At 43.0% G+C, this 25038-nt stretch overlaps 1 protein-coding gene across 7 annotated transcripts in view; it reads left to right on the forward strand.

Moving 5' to 3' along the window:
* Positions 1 to 6811: 6811 nt before the first annotated feature.
* Positions 6812 to 25038, forward strand: part of MYLK3 (myosin light chain kinase 3) — a 35636-nt gene continuing 17409 nt past the window's right edge. Inside the window, exons 1-2 of one of the 7 annotated variants that reach the window (XM_040074985.1) lie at positions 6812 to 7064; positions 9199 to 9322. In XM_040074985.1, coding sequence (XP_039930919.1) covers positions 9314 to 9322 — 9 coding nt within the window. In that variant the 5' untranslated portion in view covers positions 6812 to 7064; positions 9199 to 9313. Of the gene's footprint in view, positions 7065 to 9198; positions 9323 to 10571; positions 10692 to 11286; positions 11371 to 12775; positions 12803 to 22639; positions 23298 to 25038 lie in introns of those variants that run through there. The other 6 variants (XM_040074982.2, XM_040074983.2, XM_040074984.2 and 3 more) reach the window with 6 other exon arrangements.

The following is a 25038-nucleotide window of genomic DNA, read 5'->3' on the forward strand; positions in this document are numbered from 1 at the left end:
AGTAAGGACAGATGAGTCAATCTTAAGGGTAGAGAATATGTTTGCACGGTAAGTTGTAAAAGTCCCAGTGACAAAAGGGAAGTTCTGACTTAGGGATATGGTCGGGCTGGTGTTGCTTCTGTTGCTGGAATGAGATGTGCTGTGTTAGGAAGGGATGGAGGCAGCTGCCAAGGCGGTCTCTCTGGTGCTCTCACCTGCTTTCCTACAGGTTTTTTTCTCTTTCTGCTCATGGAATTGGTTACTGTCACAGGCCCGAAGTTAATGTTGTTGGATGTGACAAAACTGTAAGTTAGTTTTTACATTTAGATTGGTGCCTTTTCTGATCAGTACTTTTGAAACATGTTGGTACCTCTCAAACGTGCAAGGCTTTTTTTTTCTTCATTGCTGGAGGCTCTCTTGAAACAGAGGTTGAGTTCTACTTCTGTATTTCTTCTCCTTGTATTCCCCAGGTCTCTTCTGACATTTCTTTCCCATGTACCCTCATGCTACTCTTCTTCCCCTGATGGCTTCCAGTTTATTTGAGAAAGCTGTGGTGGAAGCAGGTGCCCTTGAAAACACCCTCAGGAGGGAATGGGTCTTTGGTAGGGGATCTGGCAAAGCTAGAAACCTGACTTTCTTTTCCCACTGACCAGAAACAAGCCATCTTTCCTATACAGACAGGACATTTTGGCCCGTTCCAAAAGCCCTGGTACTGTGGAGTGCCCAGACACATTTCTTGGAACATACTCACTAACTGAACTGCGAAGTGTCTGCTTTGTACAAAACAGGCATCAACAAGATGGATCTCAAGAACTCTCTTTTGTGTGTTAGAGAAGATCCATGGGTGAAACACTGGCAAATCACTGTAGATTATAATTGTAAATTGTATTTGTTCTCAGTCTGAAACTAAGATAAAGCCAGTGACAGCTGAACGATGAAAGAGTAAAATTCTATGTACCACAGCTCCGACTTGCTTGGAAACGGCATCATTTCTGAGAAGCAAGAATAAATACGGTAAGTAAGGCTTCAGGAAGTCGCTTGTGTGAAGGGTTTTTAGTGACTAGTTTCAGTGTAAGATTTTAGGCTCTGCCTTTGGCTGTCAGTGTGGTTCTGGCTGACTTCGCTTGTTTCCCTGCATTTTTTGTAGCCTGCAATCTGACATGGAAAAGTAGTCTTTCAGAAAGAGTGAATTAGGCTGCAGGTTTTTAATGAACAAAAGAAGATAAAGTGAAATACCACTGCACCTCTGTCCATGTTGACTTGCCCGACTGGATAAACTGTTGTGAACCAAATAGTTTTTAGGATTGTACTGGCAACTGTGTGTTTGTAAAACACCTTTTAACAAGTTCTGTTTCCTGCCGCTTCTTTTCCATATTTTTTCTCTCCCGAAGATGTGTGCTTCCAGTGTTCACAGCTCTGTGTGCTAGCATGTGTGACCCCGAGTGGGCTCCGTTCAAAATCTGCTGTGGTTTCTGTGCATTTGCTGTGCTCTGCTCCTAGATGGCAGCCGTATTCCGAGCAGCTCGCTGCTGCTCAGGCGTTCTCCCCATGGAGACCAGGAGGAGGGACGTGTTTTCAGCGAAAGCAGCCTGAAAGATGATTTTTTCTTTAGAACGTCACTCCTACCTAACGTGGGAAATTAAGATCTTGCTAATGGGTGTTACTGGCTGTCTGCACTGAAACAGAATGTTCTGCACTGAACAGGCTTTGAATATCAGCTCCCAAACAAGGTCTTTAGGTTGGTTTACATAGTGCTTTTTGGTATTTTTTTTTTTTTTTTCCTTTTGTAGCTTTTCTAGGTTTGGGGGTGTTTTAGAGTGAAACAGTGATCATGTAGTAGGCTATTAGCAGCTGTGTGTGTTCCTTGTTTCTTGGACTGTACTTGTTGCAGTGGTGGTAGGACAGCTCTAATAAATAATAGAATAATTTTATTTCCTCTTTTTTTAGGTTACCACTTTCAAAACACGTTACAGAATTTTAAGTCTGGTTGTCCCAACGTTATAAATGATTTAGCAGGTTTTTTGGTTGAGATGAAGATCAGGTTTTCTGCATTATGGCAGATCAGACACTGTGTGATTTCCACAGATACTCTGAGTTCATAATGAACTGAAAATATCTGTGAATCGATGTACTGAAGTGTTTGGGGTTTTTGTCCCTGCACTTACTTTAAAAGGGTTTCTGGCACTGCCAGCTGTTGGTTGGGATGTGCCATCCAAGTAAGAGGCAAGGAATTGATTAGACAGGAGGCAATGAAAGTGGATAAATCTCTGTATTTCCTTTTTTCTGCAGAAGAAAACCTAAACCTGCTTTCAGCAAAGTTGTTTAAAATTTCAAGCCCAGAAGATGGTCCCCATGAATTACTTGGTGTCATCATGCAGCATTTCCCCAGGAAAAGGTCAGGTACCTCTTCTTCACCTTCCCCTCATTCCCCCCCATAAGCTGCTTTTTTTGGTGCTTCTTAACTTTGTACATCAAACCTGAGCTCTGTCTTGGTTTACTGCCTTTGGTCTTCTACTGTGTGTTATTTCTCTCAATTATAACTTAGTAATTTTGTTAATAAGAGTTAATTAAATACTATTTTTAATCCTGGACAGCATTGAGGACCATAAAATGCTGTTAAGAAAATTCCAGATACCAGGAGTACAAATATTAATAGTCTGGCAGTTTACCAAGTTTCTGTGGCTTCTGTTTTGTCTTGGAACAAACAACTTACGAATATTTAATGGAAAATATTGTGCTAATAAAGAGAAATCTTTAGACTGAGGTCAGAGTTGCTTTATTTGGAGTTTTATTTGAAGTTGTGGAGCAAAATGTGTGTGTTTGCATGTGTGGCTGCTACCAGCAGATGTAGTGATGGGAGGTTGGGGTGCTGGAGTTGGAGACTGCTGTGAAGGTGCTCTGGGCTCCAGCTCCTGATCCTCAGCAAAGAAGGGTTTCAGGGTCAGTGAACTCTCCGGAGCAAGGGGCCACCCAGGAGTTCTAGTTTTCAGTGAAATGAATCAATGATTTTACTAGCACGGCAGTGTGTCGTGTATTTGAAAGTAGTGTTTATTGGTGGAGTTGACTTCTTCAGCAAATGAAAACTTCTGATGTGCTAAAGGACATTTTTAAGGAATGGCATATAGCAGAGTTCAGGATCTTCAGATCCAGACTTGTCATAACCTGTGTGAGAGTGCAGTGGGTCTGAAATCTGTCTGTGAAACCACACGGTGTCCTGGGGGTGGTACAGGTCCTGTTGCACAGTCAGAGGAAAGGCAGGAGTGTAAGGAACTGGGAAACAACAGCTGTTTATTGTGCATGATCCTCTCAGCTGGGGACTGCTAAAACTGTGAAACCTTGGTGTGTAACCTCAGGTGAATGAAGTTAGAATAAAGCTCAATTTCTTTGAGTTCACCGAAGAACTGTGGCCTGAGGCTCAAGGTTTTTATTGTGGCTTTCTGAAAGAGTGGAGGATGGAGACTGTTTCCTGTCATCTCAGCAAACTAACAAACATCTCTGTTCGTTAGGACAGAGCAATTCCAAAGAAGGAAAAGTGGTGCAGTAAGTTAGGAAATGCTTAAGACAGATATATTGAGTCTTGGCCAAGTTCTGGTTCAGAGCCTCATCCTGAGGTAGCTTTACCTCTGATTGTGTTAACAAGCAACAAACTAAACTAGAAACTATAAAAAAAAGTGGTTTTTAGTTGCACAACTAGAATTCCCTACTCAACTGTGAGGACAAATCTATCTTAAGATTAGAAAATGAGCACTAGAATTTACTTTTAACATTTTCTTTTTATAATGGCAGGTCTTGACATCCTGTGAAAGGTTTTCAAAAAGGCACTTTTAAAACAAACCTTTTATTTAGCGGAATGATCACAATTATTATTTCTAACACTTACAAAGAGGAATGTTTTGAAAATAGTACCTCAAAGCAGCGTGTAATGGGCTGAGTGGAAACTGAGCAAGAAGCCCAATTTAGATAAATACTTCTAGCTGCATTCTGACAGGGAAAAGTGTCCTGCAGCGTTAGGATTACTCATGAGTCTGGCCATCTCGAGATCTATTTTTCTTTCATTGTTGCTCACACCCATTTTAAGAAGATTGGGAGCCTCATCCAAAACATTCAGCTTACATTTCTTGACGCTGACCGGATTCCAAACGTGGCAGCTGTGGTGCTGTTGCTCACAACAGTGGCAGGGCTGGCTCTGGCACACGGTTTCTTAGCAACAGGGAAGCTCACGTTTGCTTACAGCTCATGCGTGTGCATCTAAATGTAGTTCTGGAAAAAAAAAAAAATAAAAGGTTAAAGGAGTTTGGAAGGGGAAACAGATACTTGAACAATTTGTACGGTTCGGTGGTTGAGACTGGTGGCGATAGTACATAGGGAAATTAGTCTGAAAATATTTTGTCTTTTAAAATCTTTATTAGACTGTTAATTGTATTGCAAAAATTTGAGATCCAAATGAAAAGAACCTTACTCCTACCAACTACAGAAAAATCAAAAATAAACCCACCACAAATGGTAAAGAGCAGGGGGACGTTCTGTTTTGAATGCCCGTGTTACAAATGCGTTCCTTGGGAACAAGAAGATTCATTATTTGAACATTGGGAATCTGAGAAAGACATAAAAATTACGTTTTGTGAGACTGACAGATGGGTTGAGATTATATTAGATTAATTGCTGCTGATTGTTGATTGCTGCTTTCAGTTTACCAGTGCTTTTTTTGCTGATCAAGCTGTGAAATCTTCGTGGGTTTTTGACAGCTTGCACTCCGTGACTGCAGTAATACTCAAAAGCACAGTGACTTAAAAGGCCACTGCCAGCCTGTTACTGGATTGTGTTATGATTACAGTAATCTCAGTTTCTGGGGTTTCAGGCATGCAGTTTTCCTTATTAGCCAGCATTGGAGCTGCAGTGGGGTTTCCTTATATAGCAAAAGCAGGAAGGTGATTGCAGCTGGCTCCAGACAGGACGGGGAGGCAGCAGCAGGGAGAGCAAGCCAGGAATGGAGAGGGTGGGAAAAAGACAAGCTGGACTTGGCCAGAGAATGGAGAAAGGTCTGACGATGGGAATTGACAATGAGTGTGTTCAGGCTGTTTGGAGAGCGACGTGGAAAGCTGCAGGATATCACTGAAGGAAGCAGTGCGTTGTTTCAGCCTTGGGGAGCTGGGAGGGGAGCAGGGCACTATGGAGAACAAGGAGAGTGACTGGAGGGGTGCTGCATTTGCAGAGGAGTAAGGATACTGCTATTCCAGCTGTTCCCAGAGTTGAGCAGTGCCTTTATACCTAGAAATGAAGTGATTGGAAAAAGGAGTTCTCCAGGGGCTGAGTTCCTTTGTTGCTGTGTTTGGTCTTCCCCGTCTGTACCCTAATTTTTGAGTTTACTGGGCTTTTCTGGGGCAAACAGGTTCAGACATATGGAAGGTGAACACCAAGACAGGGAGATCCCACAGCACTGGGAGTGGCATAGAGAGCGTTGAGCCTTGTTTCTCAGAGCTGAGTCAAAATGGGGAAATATCTTGTGGAGAGGGTTTTTGAGGGCTAGAATGAAACTGGTTAGGGGACAGTGATTTAAAGATAGGGGAAAAAAGTCATCACTCCCGGCTGCCAAAGTTAAAGTACAGCTAAAATACTTACCTTTGAATTTCAAGTTCTGTCTAGAGGATTCTATAATTCTGACTTCCATGTGTATCATATATATTAATGTATTTCATGTGTACTTTCTGGGGCTTACTCACTTAAATGATGTCTCCTCTAGTTAATGCACCATTAAATGAGAGGCTGTAATTACCACCTCTGTGGCTGCCTCAGAGTGGGCAAGAGGATATGTGTTAATTCTTTACAAGAATGACAGGATAGTGCATCTGCAGAATAGGAGCTTGATAAAAATCTCTGATCCCATGCAAGTGACAGGCTACTCATCCCGTGCTGGGAAATGTGCCTGGTCTGCTCCTCTCCCTGCTGAAGGCTTTTTAGAAGGCAAGTAGAAGAAGGATGTCAAATACTTTTGTTTCCAGTTACCTCTCCATGTTTTAAACTAACAGGCTCTTGAACGTGGAACCTGTGCCTGCAGTAACTTTTACCTTTGTAAAGGTAAAATGAGGAAAGCTTGTTTTTCCTTTTGCTGTTCATTCCTTCAGGAGTGGGGACTAGAAGGATACAGGTGCTGTCAGGGTGACCTCTGTAACAAGGCTTGGTGTTTCACCAAGGAGGCAGAGACTGCTACCCAAAAATTGGCTCCCATCCTTACAGAGAAGGCTTCAATCTCTTCTCCTTTGTACCTTCCTTCTGACCACCAAAGCCAGGTTTGCTGTGTAATGTGGTAGCTCTTGATGCAAAATCATCTAAGTCACCCACCCATGTGTGCCAGTACAAAGTACATACTGAGTCACTTTGTCTCTTAATTTGGTTTCTTTATGGTGGTTGTGGCTATTTTCAAGTCTTCCCTCGGTAAGTTGCCTTTTGTGAGTTTATTCAGCTGCAGACATTATATGCATTTGCTTTGGCAGCTGGAACAAAAGCAGAATAATGACAGAATTAAAATTGCTGGCAGTTGTGTTTGTGCTTTGCAGGCAGGATTCGTTGTAGTGCAAATCTTTGTGGGCTAATGAAGTTAAAGCAGGGCTTTAGATAGTATTCTTTTAAACAAAAGCAGCTTGCCTAAAACTGTCTCTGCTAGTGTTTTCCTTCTGAAATAGAGAGCTTATGCTGCAGGTTTAAAAATGGAATATAATTTATGAGGCCTCTAGCCTTGGGCATGAGTCCTGGTGTAGCTGGAATTTAAAGTCTCAAATGAATATTAATGAGGTGGGGAGGCTTGCAGACCTGTCCTTTAACACTAATCCATTGTGAGTGGAGCAGCTCTAGCGCTGAGCTGATGCTGGCGCAGAGACAACCAGGAACTGACCGCTCTTAGAAAATGCCTCATCAGTCAAAGTCTTCACAGGCTCCTGAGCACTTGTCCTGATCAGCTACAGAAGGGCACCTGAGCATTTCTGGTATCAGTACCCTGCCTGCTGATGCTGTGTGCATTTCCCTGGGGACGCTCCCGTGTGCTGGCTTTCAGCTCTAGCTTGTTGCATGGATGGAAGCGTGATGGAAGGGTAAGTTACCAGTGCAGGCTGGAAGTGCCTTTGGAGAACTGGGAACCTTCAGTCTGATGTTCAGGGCATAGTCACGGTGACTTACACTGGCTGGCATCAGTGTTAGTAGCTCCCTGCCCCTGATTATTAATGACAAAAAGGTTCTAAAATGCTTAAGTGATTTCATGACTCTTAAGTGTGTGTAAAAGAAACGTGCCAAGCGACTAAAGCTTCCCCTCGTTTTCAGGAAGGAAGATACTTTGTATTAACCATTTGATCTAAGAAATGTTGTTTAGATTATAAATTCCCTGAAAATGAAGTGGTTTTGAACCAGTACATCTCCTCCTAATTCACAGAGGCTGTGCTGGGAGATGAGAGAGGTCACCTCAAAAATGCTGAGCCCCTTCATTTTCCTCTGTAGTTAGGACAGGTGTTGGCAAATCTGTCAGCAGCTGGCTGGAGAAGCCAGTTATAGTAAACCTCTTTACCTCTTCCCTTGTCTTGGTCTGTGCTCCAAATGCACTGATGTGCTGCTGACTTCTGTAGCTTGAGAGAGGAGATTTGGAGTGTAAGTATAGCAGATTGGAAGAGTTCCTCTAAAAGCTGAAATACTAACCTTGACCTTGATTTCATTTGTTGGATGTTGTGTGCATGAGTTTTGGTAAAGTTCTGCATTTAATCTCTAAGTAAATGGTGACTTGTGACACCTACAAAGCCTATACTCCAAGGGATTACTTTCCTTGCCTCTAGCTCAAGGGCAAGGCACCAAGATCCGTATTTCCTTATATGTAAAATCCGTTAGACTTTAGCCAGGTACTAAAGATAACATAATCCTGTGTCCATCGTCACGGAAATACATTTAACTTTGTGAAAAGTGGACTATTTCCTTGTTGGGGATTGAAAGTTACATAGTTGCTACTAAATTGCTGCCTTTAGTACAGAATCACACAGTCCATTACTGACGCTGTGAGACTGGAAATTAAACAGAGGGAGAGAGAAGCTCCAAATTAGTTATTCTTCAGAACCTAAATGGAGAAAAAGCAGTCAGTGAAACTCATCATAATAATGATATTCTTAATATTAATTCATGCAAATACTGCAGGAAGGTGTTGTTTTACACTATGGTTCTGTATTTAGATCTGCTAATGGAAGGTTGCAGGCTGAGCATTGCTCGTTCCAGAGTTCTTGCCAGAGTTTCTAAAGGATTCTCTTTGTCATGCAAGCTTTCCCCTGTGGCATGGTGCTTGCATGCTGTACATGCCTCTGCTGCCACATTAAGTAATAGTGTCTCTTTACTAAATCTAGAGTAACTGCATGGTTATTTGTGCTATTGGAAGAAGCCACAAATATATAAAAATACTTCTTTCCCTCCCTTGGGTCTGTCGTCATTGTGAAGCCCTGCACCTCTAGAGCTGCTCCAGTATTTGTTCTTTTCTTAGGTACTGGAATGGGGGCCTTTGATTCCCACAGTGAATTGTGTGGTAGTGAAAGAGCTGAAGGCTGTGTTCAAGACCTAGGTGCCCATGTGGATGGTTTCCTGTTCCACCAAGAGTGGCTGGGTGGTGTTCCCAGGGCCAGGGATGCTGCTGGAGGTGCTGCCACAAGCAGCATCCCTGGCCTGTCCATGTGGAATGGCTCAGCAGGGGCAGGGCTGTCAGCTCAGGGGGCACCAGTGTTCCTGTGCTCTGCATGCACCAAACTGATGGCTCTTAAAAATCTTGGGGCAGTTTGGCCTAGAATTTATGGTTTGCTCTCGCCCTTTAAAAGGTCAGAATGATAATAATAGATCTTAAAGCTGTGAAAATATTCTATGAGCTAGGAAAGGTTTAACTTTGCTTTGCAGGTGGAAAAGCCAAGGCACAGAGGTTGAGTTAGGAATTACACAGGGGTCTGGCAGTTGAGATTGGTCTCATCTCTGGGGGTTTAAGTCCAGCATCTGAGGCAGCCCTCACCTCTACGAGCTGTGCTCAAATCATCCTGAGCCCCAGGCAGCCCCTGTTCACTTGTTTGTCAAAGAGCCTGAAAAAACATTCCCTGCCAGGCAGCAGAGCAAGCATGGCTATCTCCTCCCTGGCTTTTGCCCTGCAAGAGTTCCTCACTCACCTGTTTCTGGTTTTGTCTCTACTTACATTGGTTTCATTTTGTTTTTTAACAGCATATTTGTTGTTTTGCTGTACAAATCCAGCTGGAAGCACACCACTTGTTTTTGCTGTGAGCGGGGCAGCCAGCTCTGTACCCACACGTCTGGACCTGACATCTCTTAGCTCATAATGATAAAGGTACAGTCCTTATCTCCATCACTCACCTGATTGTGTCAGGGCAGAGTGCCCTGCACCCATCCTGTGGCAGAACATTCTTCTGGTGGGATGGAAGCAGTGAAGACATGGCCCATGCCAGGCCCTGAGGTGCTTGTTCTCCTGCCCAAAGGCAGGGCCATCGTGAGAGGCTGTCATTTTGTGTGCCCGTGCCTGATAGATTCATCTCAATGTTAGATCACTTGCAGCTTGTAATCAGAGATAATTCTATTACAGCTTGTTGGCTGAGTGGGAAACGAAGGCACAAATTAAAACTTGAAAGCAGATTTGCTTCTACTTCTCTAGAACTAATTTCCTTCCTAGGTCATCCAGCATCTTGGTTCCGTTCTGTTTATATATTTGTCCTCCATGGACACAAACTTACAGGTAAGAACTCTGTTTTTAAAAAAGTCTGTCTTACACAGGGAAAAATAAAAAGGAATTCATTAGCTGAGAACCAAATACACCAGGATCATCATTTGGGTTCATAGTGGCTGCATATTTAACGGTGTAGGTAGAAATCAATTAAAAGATCCTAGATCTAGGGGGTTCACAAAAAAGCCTACATGGACATCATGGCAACATACACTTGTGCAAGTAAGTGGAGACGGAAGGGAATGAATGGCCCTGTGTGCATAGCATCAGATGTGGAAACAGTGCTTAAGGCATAATAGGTATGTGAATTCCGATGGAGGATGGACCCTCCTGAATGGTCATTTTGAGTTCCTTCATTGTTCCCTCTGTTCCAGTGCTTAAGAAATTGGACATGGAAGAAATTGTCACATGCATTATGTTTGTGTTGTGTTGAAGCCAATATCCTGCAGCAGTTATCAGTGTCACGGCAAAACAGAATAGCACTTGGATAAATGACAGTCTTGTCACTGCTTGGCTGAAGCCAACGTGCTGTCCTTAAGTTACAGCTAAAGCAAAGTAAAATTGGATTAAAATAAGCGAAGGAGCAGAGGAACGCAAAGAAGGGACTGCTCAGTGACTCCAGAGGTCTGGCTGTCCTCTTGTATTGTTTCTGTGCCCTGGAGTATCTGTTATCAGTGATTCAGGAAGTGAACTGCTGGGATATGGGTAGAACTTAGTGCTGCTGATAGGCAGTGACATGATTGAAATGCCTGGTGTAGTGGCAGATAAGATGGAATGCCTGGTTTATCACACCAGCAGAATTCTAGCAAGATCCGGGGAGGCTGTGCAGCTTTATTCAGTAAAAGGCTGCAGGCTACCAGGGTGGCCACCAGACAAGACAAACAGAATGGGGACTTTATATCAAGAATCTGCCCTGCACAGATCCCTACGCTTGAGCGTGGGAGGATTTTGTGTTTCAGATTACATAAAGAGATTTACGGTAAGGGACTCCTTAGTGCTTTATTGTGAGCCTGGTTTGAAACTGAAAGCTTTCTGGATGGCACAGAATTGTTTTCTGTGCCTTTTGCAACGTGCTGTGTGTGTTTGACATTCTTGGCCAGGTTGTGCAGCCTGCTGGCTTGCGAAACACCTGCCAGCGTCAAGGAGGTGTTTCTGAAATGATGACTGCAAGCTTTGCCTTTGTAAATAAATTTACTTTTCATGGGAGCCTTGGCACATTAAAACTTTTATTCTGACTGGAATACTTGTTGTATAGGATGGCAGGCTGACATTCAAATTACGTGGAGGTTGGTCGTTACTGCTTTTTGCTTTGCTTGTCATGCGTCTGTGCGTTTTAAGGCCGTGACTCTGCGGCAGGCTGACCCTGGGGTGATTCAATGAGCAGCCAAGTTCTGCGTGAGCCCGTCTGACCTGCGGTAGAAGCACTGCAATCACCTTGAGCGGTGGCACTCAGCGCCTCCGGGGCTGCTCTGGGGTAGTCCTGGAAAGCTGTGAGATCAGAACCCCCCAGTGCTCAGCTCTGAGGAACAAAGCAGAAGAGAGAGAGAGCTCTCTCCAAAGCTGAAGCACTGATGGACGGAGCTCAGACCCCGTAAGCGCAGAGAGCCGTGGGGACGCCACTGGTGGAACACAGCATGGGAATCTGCTTTTCTACCTTTGTAAGCTCCTCATTAAAAACCACTGTGCTGTCAAGCTACCTGGGAAGTTCTGTTTCAATTGCTACTGTGGTAGAAAGTCTAGGAAAAGTATTTGTTTTCAGCAGCCTGTTTGCATTTATCTACTTTGTTGAGCTGCTGAAAGGACCAGTAGCAGAAAATGTACTTAAAGCAACTTTAAAAAGAATTCCATGGACATATAATAATGTTCAAGAAATTTAAAAAAAAAAATTGTAAAAATTGCATTTTAAATTAGAATAGATCAGATTGTTGTGGGTTTTTTGAAATTGTTCTCTTTCAGTTTTGAAAAAAGGATTTCCTCATGTATTTTGTTCAATAATAGCTGTAATGGCTTTTCTTAAAGAGCTTGTATTTGTAGTCATCTTTGTTTTTTAAAGAGCCCATGGAGTAAATGAACTAAATCAACAGCAATAAACCAAATTCTGGCTCAGTTGAAGAAAGGACAAATTTTTTACTACTTTCAATAAGCAGGATATTGTTCCAACGTCTTAAATTCCTCTAACGTAACAACATGTAGTGGATTTAATAGCCATGATTACGACATGATTTTTTCAATCATGTACTACATAAGAAACAAAAAGGCTCAGTTGACCAGGCACACTTCATATCCCAGTGACTGCATGTTTTGTTGTCTATTTATGGCAACGTAGCAGAAAAACGTTTTGGTACATTAATTTGAATATACTACTTACCTGCTGTTCGTGTTGAAGAGGTAATGATGTGTTTGAATTGTTCATGTTCAGCTTTTCGTTAAAGATAATAAACAACCTGAAATAAGTGCGATTTTCTGTTTTCTGAAGGATTGCAAATGAAAGATATTTTCAGGGCTACAGAAGGTGGCCCTAGAACCATAAAAACAAATGAGCCAGGGTTTTTTGGACTGGGGGCAAATAAGTCAGTACTGCAGTTATCTGTCTCCATGGCATTCTGTGGCTTGGCTCTGTGCAGATTAGTGTTAGTGTTTTGCAATGAAGACTATAATGAGATTCAGAATATCTTGTTTCACTGTAATTGATCTGTTGGGTGACTGAGTAATTCTTTCATATTCATTACTTCAATTTCCTTTTCTGTAAAATCAGTGATAATGTTTCTTCTCTTCTGGAAGCACATTAAGGTCCACAGGTGGAAGTTATCCTAGATTCAGTTTGATTTATTTGTTATCCTTGTCCTCAGTGTGCTAACGATCAAAACAAACTTTGTTTTGGATGTCTCGCGTTGGATTACATCACTCTGGCCAGTTTACCCAACTCATTATGTTTATCTCTTGGAAAATCATTCTTTGTTTTGTTCACAAAGCTGGCACTCAAATTCCTGGAAGATAGCAGAGGGGAGGATGCTTTTGGAGGATGGGACCAGCAGAGAACATAGAAGGATGAATAGTCTTGGACCACATGTGCAATTCTTAGTAAAGCGGGTGAGAACTGCTCTGATGTGTAAGTTTACACTAACCCCAGGGAGAGCTCTCTTCTCGCAGTGTCAGCCTACAGGTCGGGTTTGAGCCGGTCCCAGCAGGATGCAGTGGGCGTGTGTACAGCTGTGATGGCAGTGCTTGCAGGGGAATCTGCTGGCTGCATGTCTGTGGGCTGGTGCAGTACCTGGATCTGCCTGCTGCTGCTCACTCAGGTGTCTGGCTCAGCTGACTGGGCTGGTGTGGAAGGACTCGTGACCCCAGGCAGCTCTGCAGCAGTGCCCTGCATGATTTTACAGCTTGATTGGAAAGCTGTTGTTGCTCAGAGGTACAGTGGAGGGGGGAGTTGGTGCTCAAGCAATAAGATGAGGCATTTTTTTCTCTGAAATTAATTGGACTCTTAGGAGAGGCAGTGACAGGAGTGTTCTAAGATGTGCTTAAAGATCAAGTCTCCTGTATTTCCTTCAGGCTTTTCCATTCTGGAGCTGAACAACTTTGATGTTCACCTACATCAGTCCTTTTAACCTTAGTGGTGCTGCTGTCTTTCTTCTGACTTGCTGGACCTGATTTATTTTTTTATCTTCTTTCAGGACACAGCCACTTAACGAGATATTTCAAGTCACCTAGTCATTCCCATAGGTTAATCTTGATACTCCTCTCCTCATTCATGTTTGTGATTGGGGGTATGTGTCCCACTCTGGGTTTTTTTTGGAGGGGCTAGCATCTTGCTGCTTTTGCTACTCAGAGATATTTTTCTGAGTCCTGTGTAGAGTTATTTGGAACTCCTCCGGTGCTGTTCTTGCGCTGTGCAACAATTACCTTTAATTTCTTTAAAGAGTTGTCTCCTGTTTTGTGGAGTTGATGCTTGGACTGCAGAGGTGCTGACGGAGATCAGGCCTTGGCACCTGCAGTTCAGACTCCTGTTTACCTGGGGAGTCACTCCTCTCTCTTCAGCAGAGCAGCTCTGGGATCCAGGCTCTGGAAAGTCCGTGTACTGCAGGGCCCAAGCAGCCCTCTGGGGTCCAGATTCTTGGCAGGCTGTGTGCACACTGCTGTGGAGAGCTCACACACAGGCAGACAGACAGAAAGAAATTAATGGAATTGAGAAACCATTCTGAAGGATTGGGATTTTTAGAAAAATACATGATTGAAAATTTTCTGAGCATCTTAGTTGTTAACGCCGTCTCTCCAGGATTTGTGGGAACCCAAGAGGAAGATGTCATGTGCTCCAGTTTAAATTTTGCACCATAGTGGTCTGCAGTCTAAATATACTCTATTGAGTATCCTTTCAGACAGTTCATATCCCAGAAACTAAAGTAGTAAACTATATATAGTCTCTGACATTACAAAGCAGGTTTGTTTTCACCTTCTCCATGGCTGAATTGAGATAGCAGGAGCTAACAGGTCCTCCTGCTGTTGTCTCCTATATTTGTGGCTCACCTTTCACTCTCTCATTTGTGTCCTTGTTTTGTTGTTCAGGCTTGAGCAGTCCATGTCCTTTCTGACTCACCTATCTTAGGCGTATTTCTGATTGCAGGTCCCGAATGCTTCCCTTCAGAGACCCGATTCCTTCCAGCCCTGTCATGGCACGTTCACTGATACTGTGTGGGGCTGGGCAGAGTTGAAAAGAAATGCCCTTTTTCTGTAAATAACTCTGTTCTGGATGTTTTCTTGGTGGGTTTCTGTTCCCAGTTCCAGTTGAAGTCCCCAGGAGCCCAGTGTGGGAAGCTTCAGGGTTTGGTTAATTCTCAGCACCTCTTTAGGAATCAGCACAGCTTGATTTGCATCTCCCTTGACCTGTCTTGCTATAAAAGAAAAGTTTGCTACAGATTTGATGACTGCCTGACCTTCTCGTTTCTAGGTTTGCTTTATGCAGAATTACCAGGTTTAGGGCCAGAAAACTTTGGTACAAACTGCCAAAAGGCTGTGGGTCATCCCACAGCGTGAGGCAGTTGTCACCACGGCCAGCAGGGATGGTTTGTCTTGGTAAGGCAGGTAGAAGGCTGCCAGTCATTGCTGTGGGACACTGGGCTTGTTTTGGGGCACTTTCATCTGTTTTATGGTCAGTGCAGAATCCACTCTTCACTGGATTGATTCAGTTCAGACAACCTTTGTCAGAATCTTCCCATTTCTCCTTCTGTGGTGGAACAAGAGCATGAGACCCCTGTATTTCACCATTTTCAGGGAGATTACATAGGGACTCTTGCCAGCTGTAACTTGCTTACCTCTCTGCAGAATATTACAGCAGGATTTTCTAGCATCCAGCCCCGTGCTTTAACTCCTCTCCTAATTTCTTACACTGAGAAGATCTTGATGTACTGTTACTGGATTTCTGGTTGGCACTGCCCTACTACCCATTAGTGACAAATACTCCTGGTATCAGCTAATATGAAATCCAAACCATTTATATCCTGGGTCTTTTATCAGCACTGTTATTTGCTTGCTTTCCTCTGAGTGATTTTGGCTTTATGGTGCCAGGCCTTGGGGCTGTTTTTGCAGTCTAGCACTGATAATCAGTGTGTCTGCATTTACACCACAGCTGTCTCTGCAATGCAGCTGGAGATTAATTTGTCACTGATCTAATAGCAGAGTTCCAAAATCGATAATTTATTAGTTTTAATTCAGGAGCTCCTATGAATGCAGAGAAATATCTGTGTGCTTGAGGAAAATTAATACTCTGCAGTCTGTTGCCTGCTGATTTAAGGTAGCAAGGTGGTTCAGAAGCAAAACTTCCCGAGTCCTGATAGAAGCCTTGCAGAGGAGCACTGGGAGGTGCTTACTGTTTTGGGAGTGGAAATGGCTGTACCACATGCTCTGGATTTCTGTTTTTACTAGATGTTTGTACTGAGATGCTAACCTCAGGTGGAAAAATGGATCACTGTGCTTAATCATACCACTGGAGCCCTAATTCAAGGCTTCTAATTCACACCCAACTGTTCTTAAGCTATCTGCTTTAGAGAGATAAACTTTGAAAATTGCCTTCTCATTTCTTGCTCTGAGAAACTTGATTCCTGTTGGTAGTTGCTTTCTGCAAGTCTACTGGCATGTGGTATAATGTTGCTTTTCTGTAGGTCACATTCTTTTGTCTGTTTCCTGTGTACTTCTTCCAACCTGTTAAAAACATTTCAAGTTTAGCTGGAGATGTTTTTCACAGCTGAGATGGATGCAGCAATTTCTCTGCTTTTTGCCAGACATTGAAACATTCACCTAAAGGACAGCAAGTGGCTTCCGTGTGAGCTTTGATTACTGACAAGAGTTTGCAAAACCACTGCTTTTTGTATGCAAACTCTTTTATTCTGAATCTTTTTCAAAGCAGTTTGTGTCAAGACTAAGCCCGAACTGATGGCTATTCCCGTGTTTGTGAATGATGTCAGAGCAAAATATCAGAGATCTAAATCAGCAGGTGAATATAGCACATAACAGACTTCATTATAGGGCTGATAAATATTTACTTGATCTAAAATTTTGTTAACATGGTGGTTTGGGTTTTAGTGAGGAATAGCAGTGTCAGAGAGTTCTTAAAAAATCCCCTGCTGGTAAATTCCTGTAAAGAGCATTATCAGCAAGGAGCAGTGGATACAGTGCTTGGTGTTTGCTGTACCACAGCTGGAGCTGTCAGGGGGGAATGTGAGCGAGAGAAAAAATCAGGGGCTGACACTCCAGCTCACGAGACCTGACGTGAGGGCAGGAGCTGCTTGTGTGAACTCCACCTGGGAGGAGTTTCCAAGGGTGTGTGGCAGTAGCCAGAGGATGCTGGAGTCCAGCTGGATGGTTTTGGAGGCTGGAGGCTGCCTCTTGCAAGGCTGCCTGTGAACACTTGTGTCACTCAATTCCAGTACAATCCAGCACGGTTTGAGGTGCTTGTGTGTTTTACCTGTCAAGGACCCGAACCACTGTGAAGTCAGATTGTGCTGGAGGTGATCCTACCTCAGTCAGTATCCATGAAGGGCAGAAGGAGGGCTGGAGGACAGAGTTCTTGCCTTTCAACCTTGGGAATGTAAGTGGAGAAGCAAAGAAAACAGTATGATAAATTCTTACAACAACGGCCAGTCCTGGTGGTGAGAAAGGTGAAGTTGGAAGTGATGGTTAATAATTAACAAGCACAGCTCTGAGTGTGATTTCTTGTTGTATCTTTTCAGACTTGAAGCTAAAAAGATCTTCTGAAGTAGGAAGGGAGGAGAAGTGCAGAAAGCACCAGGTAGTTAGGGGATTTGCATCTTCTCAAACAAAAGCACATTGCTGGAAGAGTAGTGGCTTTTCTGAGGGATTTGATTTGAAGCCAGTCAAATTTCAAGTCAGCAAGAACAGTTGTGCTGGTTTTAATGTGTTTTGGAGCAAACTCTGGATTATGTAAGTTTGTTTTCCAGAAAAGTTGACTGTCTAGAAATAACTCTTTCTTATGCAACAGGTCTGTTCCCTCTATGTGTATCCTGAGAGGCCTATCTCATCACTTCAGTGAGGACAATTTGCTTTCAGTGATTTTCTTCCTGTTGGCATTCCTGCACAGCCAGGGCTGTTCTGTTGTGGCAGGTCCCTACTGCCATGGAATGAGTTGTACCTGAGCAAACTGCCATTGACATAAGAGCTTTTGGCAGGAGTCAAGTGCTGAGCTCCCAATAGCACTGAGAGAGCATCTTGGAATTAAGAGGCTTCTTGAATCTGAGGGAAGCTTTTGTGGCTGACCCTTAAAATCAGCAGGCTTTATGAGGAACTGACTGCATTAGATATAAAACCTCTGAAATCCAGGGGAAGCAGGAACAACATGACTTTTTTTGTTCAGTTTCCAGAGGAGAGGTCTTTGTTGAAGGGGGAGAGGGAGGGTGAATCCTTACCACCACACCAGGGAAACATTCTCAGTTACCACTCTTCTGCTCCAAGTTAGTTGAATAATTTAATAGCTGCTTAAAAAGAAAATAAATTGAAAGGATGAAAATTACAAGTAATGAGCTTTTTAATGTAGTTTCAGCGAGTAACAGACTTGGCAGTGAGAATAAGCTCTGGGGTCAAGTGGGTGAGTGTGGATAGACAGCTGGTGTCCTGTTGGCCTCCTGAGAGACAGAGTAACCTGGTGGAAGGACTGTGGGCAAGTGGTAAACAGTGTTATCTAGAAATCTCATCACTTTGATGTAAATGAAATGTCATAATTGATCTGTTCAGCTCTCTGCTGTCAGCTGCCTGCCTGAGATGCATTACAATAGTGCACAAGATATCGTGTTCAGTAACCTATCCTTAGCTGTGCTGCTGCCTGGAGACATCCTTAGATTCAGTTGTCTGAAAAATAATGCAATGGAAGTGAGGAAGGAAGTCAGGGCTTGCAAGGGTTATTTCCTAATTGAGTGCGTTAGCAGTTTTCTCTCATTAAATACATAGAAACCCCAAGTTTCCACAGTGATTGCTAAGGCTGAGTGTACAGTCATGTTGTGACAGAGATGATATTGAGTTGTTCTTGCCAGGGTCACTTGGGGATACCACCAGTGTTCCACAGAGCCTTTCACTGGGCAGGTGGATTTCAACCAACAGTGATACATTGAATGTGGGGTTCTTGGCCTTCTAAAGCAGGCGTGGTCCAGTTTCCAGGATGATCTGGTCCCAGCAGGAAAGCCAGCCCTTGGACTAGATGGATTTATCCAGGCTCTATGGCATATCTTGCCTTTGGGAGTTATTCCTCTGAATTAGAGCCAATGCCTCCTTTGTGCTTGCCATTGTTAGAATTGGTCTGTTGCTGAACCGTTACCCTGTGGATATAATGAATTCACCTTTTGTGCTGTTCATGAGAAACTAGGTTTAGTATTTCAAAAATTTACATACCCTAAAAAGGTTCAGTTACCCTTTCATTTGGTGGGAGAAAAGTAGGAAATGTATGTTAATGAGCTGCAGCAATTAGATGTAGATGAAGTAGATTTTCATTATAACTTGAAAAAGCTGACATCTGGTTTCTAAATATGTAAAAGATATTTGTAAAATAATTTACATACTTTTGTTTTTTCCTGAGCAGTGTTTATCAGATGTAGCCAGACTGCTTTGAGCTTATTTGCTTTGGTTTTTCCTTTTGTAATCTCCTGATGTTTTGCCACATCGAGTTCTCCATCTCCTTAGAACTCTGTTGCACTGCAAACTTTTCCCAAAGCCTTTAAGTTCTGTATTAAACTCTGACTTTTTATAGGCCATATATAAAGTTATTTTTTAATTTCCTTTTGTATTGTCAGCCATCTCCGGTTTTACAATGTTGTTGGAAGCAAAGCAACAATGTAATGAGATGATCTGTTTGAGCAGCTGGTTTTAACCTCTGTGACATTTCTTGTTTGGGGTATAAGTCTCTGCTGTCACTTTAGTACATGGTGTCAACATTTTTTTTTTTTTTTAAGATATTTTGTTTTTTATTCACTCTTTCTTTGAGGATTTTCTTCTTCCTTTGGGTCAGACCTAGCAAGGAGAAATTGTAACTAAACTGCCATATGATAGATTTTTTGTGTTGATCTGATTTTCTCTCGTTTTCTGACATCTCTCTCGCAACTGGGGGAGTGTGTGTGAGGTGTGAGCCAAAGAGGAATAAACTCTTCTCCCCCTTGGGAGTAGAAGCCTCTTTGTCATCATTGGTTCAAGGTCACTTGTAGTTCTGTTTCTCCAGCGTGTGTGTTCCTTTTCTCTGCGTTCCTGAGATAGCTGATACCTTGGAGGTGTTTTAGAGGGATCAGAGAAGTTCATTTCAGTCCAGCAGACAGAAGAATCCAGGCAGTTGCACACTCCAGATCCCAGTGCTCATTTTTTGTTACCTGGAAGAAGCGAGCAGGAACCCACCCATTGTCATCAGAAACTTTGTTCAAGGCACATCCAGACAATGATGGGGTCTTGTGGGTCACCAGTTTTGGCAATGCCAGCAACGGTGTCTGAACACAGCTCTGCTCTCCGCAGAAGTCCTGCAGCATTCCCTGGTATTTGTTGTTTATACAACACTCTGAAAGTCGGGGACTGAAGATGAAGCACCCTGTGTTGTGGGATCTAAGTGCAAAGTGTCATTGTAAGCAAGAGCTCCTCACACAGAAAAAATGAATTTGCTAGGCTGTGGCACTTGTCGCAACAGCTGTGCTTTTTTGTGGTGTCAGGCATTTTAGGATTTTTCCCTTATTTTTTGGTAACTATTGGAAGGCTTGGGACTGGCAGTGGAAATAAATACTCTCTGCAGGCTGCTCAAGCAAGAACTGAACACTGGGCACTGAATCAATGTTCTGAACAACAACTGCCTGCTTTTGTAATTCAAAGCAAAAGGAATAAAAGGGGTTTTGCCACTATTTGAGCACATTATCATCCTGAAGGCAAGACAAACTGTTAGGCTTGCCAGATCTATTTTTTCTGTTTGTGTGCTTCCAGCAGTGCAAAAGGGGAGAGAGTGAAGGAGAAAATGAAAAGAATAAAGAAAAGCTGACCTTAACTTTGTGACAGATGTTTAAAACTTTTTACTTTGGTCCAAATGATGTTTTCCTCTCTGTCCTTCATCCCATCTGTAATTTTGCAGCTGTTTATGGACGCACAGTTTGATGTAAGTGTTATAATATAGTATCAAACAGCTGTATCTGAGAAGGAGGCACTTATGGCTGTATCCTCCCTGTTCCTCAGACAACACTGGCAAGGAGTATTTGTTGTATATTTTTAGCAGGAACTCTCCATAGAGCATTATCTCAAACATCTCTCAGTACACTGTGTGAGCAGTTGGGTGGTGAAATCTGTTCCGTGTAGCTGGAATACTCAGTGCAACTGGCGAATTCAGAGGAGAAAGGGATGGGATTTTATTTATTTATTTATATTTTAAGCTGCACTTTTTGCTTTAGACAGCATTTACCACAGTCCATTGTACGTGAGGAGGATTAAATCAGCAGTTACATGAATAATAACACTAGATAAGAATAATTGGGCAGCATTCATGCTTTTTGCTCTCAGTTGTTAAATAACTGAGAAGGCAGTTCAAGGTTTGCAGGACTCCTGCTTGCCCCCAAGCACGCCCAGAGGCCAGCGGTGCTCACTGCCCACACTTACATTGTTTCCTGGCCCTGTGCTGTGTCTGGAATAGCCCTGGTGGTGGCAACTTGAGTTCTGAGTGTGCAGTTGGGGATGACTCTCTGTGGCTAAGCTTCCTTGTTGAAGTATTTGCTGTAAGTTGTCTGACTTTAAATATAACGCTCTAATGACTCCACCACTTTCTTCTTGTTCCTGACAGGACAACATTCAGCAGGTACTCTTGATTTAGTGAATTATGTTGGTTGTTTTTATTTTTTGTCACCAAGCATGTTTGTGGGCTTGAAAGAATTAATTACTTGGAGGCATTTGGCTGAAAACTTTAATTCTTTAACTGAGTAGAGTTGGCAAGGCGTTTATTGCCCATGTCCTAAACCTTCAAGACAGAGCTGTATATTTTATTGTGTTGTATGGTATCTCACAAAACTCACACCATTCTATCCCAGACCACTGTAAAACACCAGCGACTTCAAAATATCTTTTTGGTCAGGAGAAGTGACATGGCACCAAGTGCCAGGTTTTCCTCTAAAGTCATTGCTTGGTATTCAAACTCTTCTGTGAAGGTGACGAGCAGTCCAAGTCTCACTTTAGACTCAGATTCTCACTCACAGCTTTGGCTGTGTTTGCTAAAGCTGGTTATTGGCCCCTAAATGTCACAGAACCACCAGGTTGGATATAATTATATGATGGCCTTGGTGGATGTAACACTATTTTTTAACTGTAAATAAAAATTCTCATCTTATAGAAGTCAAGGAGTCAACATTGTCTTGAGAGGGTAACTTTAATGCTGCTACTGCTCCATGGGCAGGGTATTAATGTCTGGAATGTCCTATGCCATGCAGGAAATTCACTTTGAGAGTGACATTTTCTTCCCATATGCCCTTTACAAAAAGTGAGGAAGGGACTGGAGGCAGAGGGGTGCTGAGTATCCCAAAGGCTGTAGCTTTGCTGTGGTTCCATTGTTTCTCCTCCCTGCTCTACACTCAGCAGTGCAAAGGGTCCCAGGAGCAGCAGACACAGTTGTGTGACAGTGTCACATCTGGCATGGGACAAACTGCTCTCTTGATGCCACAGTTCATCCTCTGTGAGAGAACTGACTCCCCTTCTGTGTGGTACTGTAAGGGACATTCATTAATGCTTCTAAAGCATTCAGAACTGTGGCAGTGGAGCCTGTGCACTGTGAAGTGACTCCCTCTGTTCTCTAGTGAGTGTAATTTGTAAAGGAGATATGCTGTGATTCAGAAGTGAAAAACAAGTTGATTGATGATTTAATAATTTCATTGCTAGTAGTTAGACTAATTCTGCTGTGCCTTCCTTATGATTTTTTTTTTAATTGGTTCATTTTTATAACCTGGGAGAAAGATTTAATTTTAGAAGTTTCAGTTGACAAAGACATGCTGGTGCTAGATACGTATTTCAGATCATTGTCATTGTACTCTATTTTTAAATTCGAGTGCCAGCCAACTGAAAGAGCACCCCGTGTCTCTGCTGGGTGTTCTACATCAGTGCTGCAAAGCTGAATTCTTCCAAGCTTCAGCCAGTTTACTTTTATATTTTTTCCTGTTTAATGAAGGGAAATTTCTAGCACCTTTCGTTATCACAGAACTAAAATTGGTCATGAAAACAATCCCCCTCCCTCCAGAGGCCTGCACGGGCATTGGCCATTGTTAAGATGCTTGCCTATCAACAGCCACTCCAGAAAGAATTTTAAATGGTTTTGTGACGTCAAGGAGGCACAAGAAAACATAGTCTGGTGCCAAATTGCCTCCATCACTGAAAGCACACAGTAAGAAACAGATAACACAGAAATAAATCTTTTGTGCAGCAGCTATCTCATGATATGCTCTAGCGACTCCAGTAAGAGAGCCTGTCTGGTATAGGAAGAGCTGAAGAAGATGAACTTTCAGAGCCTCATTTTCTAATTTATGATTAATGAAAAGCCAGCCTAATCTGTCTGACTTCCTGCTGTCTGGACACAATGTCTGCGGGGAGCTTGGACCTCGCAGAGGGAAACGCCCTGACAAAGTTCCAGCCTGCGAAAGTGAACAGTTTAAGCACGGTGGACAAAAAACTGTATCTCTTGAACGAAAAGGTGGACAGACTGCTGCATTTCCAAGAGGACCTGACAGGCAAACTGCAACGAGTTGACAGAGGCATTGCTGATGTAGGAAATAGCATTAACAAGCTCTCAGTATCCCGAGCAGCTCCTGATGACACAGATGCCATGCAGAAAGGCCTGGAGGGACCGGACAGTGCTGCCCAGGCTGACGTCCAGAGCATGTGCTCAGAAGTGTTGAATTTGATGAAAGCTGCCCAGCTAGATGCCTCCAAGCATAAGGAGAGGCTGGCAAAGATAGAGAAAAGGGTTGATACCTTGGATAAAGTTATTACGTTTGTGGGAGAAGTATTAAAAAATTCTAAAGTAGTGGATTTCATTCTCAAAGGCATTGTGCCCTGGAAGAAGGGGAGTCTGCTGGAAATCCCTGTTGAGGTTGGTTTAGTTTTACTGTTCTTCATTTCACTTTATGACATAGCAAGCCTTTAGGCTCTCCTGTCAATCTCTTGCATGACGTTTAATTCAGGTTTTCCTTTCTCTATCGCTGGTGCAGGTTACTGCTGGGACCTTTGAATTGCGAGGCTCTTAAGGCAGGGAACAACCTCAAAAGTGTCTGAGGTTCCTGAAGGGTGCTGGGCAGTCCTGTAATGGCTGTGAGAAGGAGATTGCTACTGGAAAGGAAAATTCAGCCTCTGCCAGTGCTCAAAGCTCAGCAATGTCACCCAAATTAGTGACTGAATTGAGGCCCTGGTGAAAAGTATGAGTAACATACTAGAAGCTTTCCATTTTTTTTGAGAGAAGCTTCTATTTTCTTGTTTGTTCACAAATTCTGAACACAGCACCAGTTCCTGAGACATGTGCTGACTTATGGTCATGTTACTGAGCAGATTTACATGTCCTTAGACACCTTAGTTGCCTTTAGCTACAATTTTGTGATGCAGCTGTGACTTCATCAACTCCATTGACATCATTCACTCCTGAAATCAAGTAGTTCTTGTGGTTGCAAGTTCCCAGACATCAGTTCCCAGGCATTTCTTAATTACTGAGGACAGTGATGGGGGGAACAGGCATGACCAGTGCTTAGTTGATACAGTGTTTTAAAATAGATTAACCTTGTTTTTTAACAGTGTTAGGCATCTGGAATTAGTTCTAGTTAATGGGGGTTTCCGTTTTTTGCTATGGCTTCTACCTCACTATGGGAATGAAAGGAAAACTGCAAGAGCTTTTTTCATTATTCCGTTCTAAGAATCTCCTTGTATATAGAGATATGATTACAGTAAGGAGAATTTAGCTCAAATGAAAATGTCCATTTATATCTTAATCCAAATTTTTTTCACCAAAACTGTAAAATCCTTTGATGGGAAGGTACATCTAACTCATTAGAAGAACAGGGCAGTGCTTGATGCCAGTGTATCTTTGCAAGCTTTTAGTCCTCTATTGGTCTCCCTTTTTAAGTGATGCTGGCAAGTGAGCTGGCCTGTTAGGAGACAGAAGGATTTATAAAGTGCTTCCATTAGTGTTGAGAACAATGCTTTAGTTGTCAGCCTTAAATCTAGATAGAGATAAAGCCCATACTTGCAGTTCCAGCTTCAGTTCTACAAGTTTTTGGAGAAATGGGCAATGTGATGTGTTTTGGGTAAAGCTGTGTGATTACAGACACTGCCTGCTGTCACTGCAAAATGCCTGGAGACAGATATTGTCCTTTGCTTGATTTTGTGCATAGGCAGATGGAGATCGAGGTGAAATAACCTGCTGGTGACAGCCTGGTGTGCTGGGAGGGCGTGGAGGTTGCGTCCCAGGCTCTAACCTGTGCCTTGGTTGGAGAACAATCAGGCTGTAGTGGGCGAGCAGCTTTATGGCAAGCTCCAGTTTTGCAATATGACCATCATTGTCCTCCTTTTTTGTTTCTGGTCATGAATGCTTTTTGAAGTTGGAGCATGAGGTCAGTTATGAGATCTTAAGGCAAGTCTGTTTTGATCACAGACTGCTGAGTGGTATCTGAACTAGACTCGAGTCAGTGAGGTGCTGTGTGTACGTGACCTGGCTGGAAACGTGGGGCAAGGCACAGGTGAACATAAGAACAAATTACCTTGTGCTCTGCTCACCTGGGGCTGGATTTTGCAGCCTGGTGTGTGATAGCAGCACAGACATGTCCAGAGAGCTTCACAGTTGCAGG

This window comes from Hirundo rustica, chromosome 11 (assembly GCF_015227805.2).
Source record: "Hirundo rustica isolate bHirRus1 chromosome 11, bHirRus1.pri.v3, whole genome shotgun sequence".
NCBI lineage: Eukaryota > Metazoa > Chordata > Aves > Passeriformes > Hirundinidae > Hirundo > Hirundo rustica.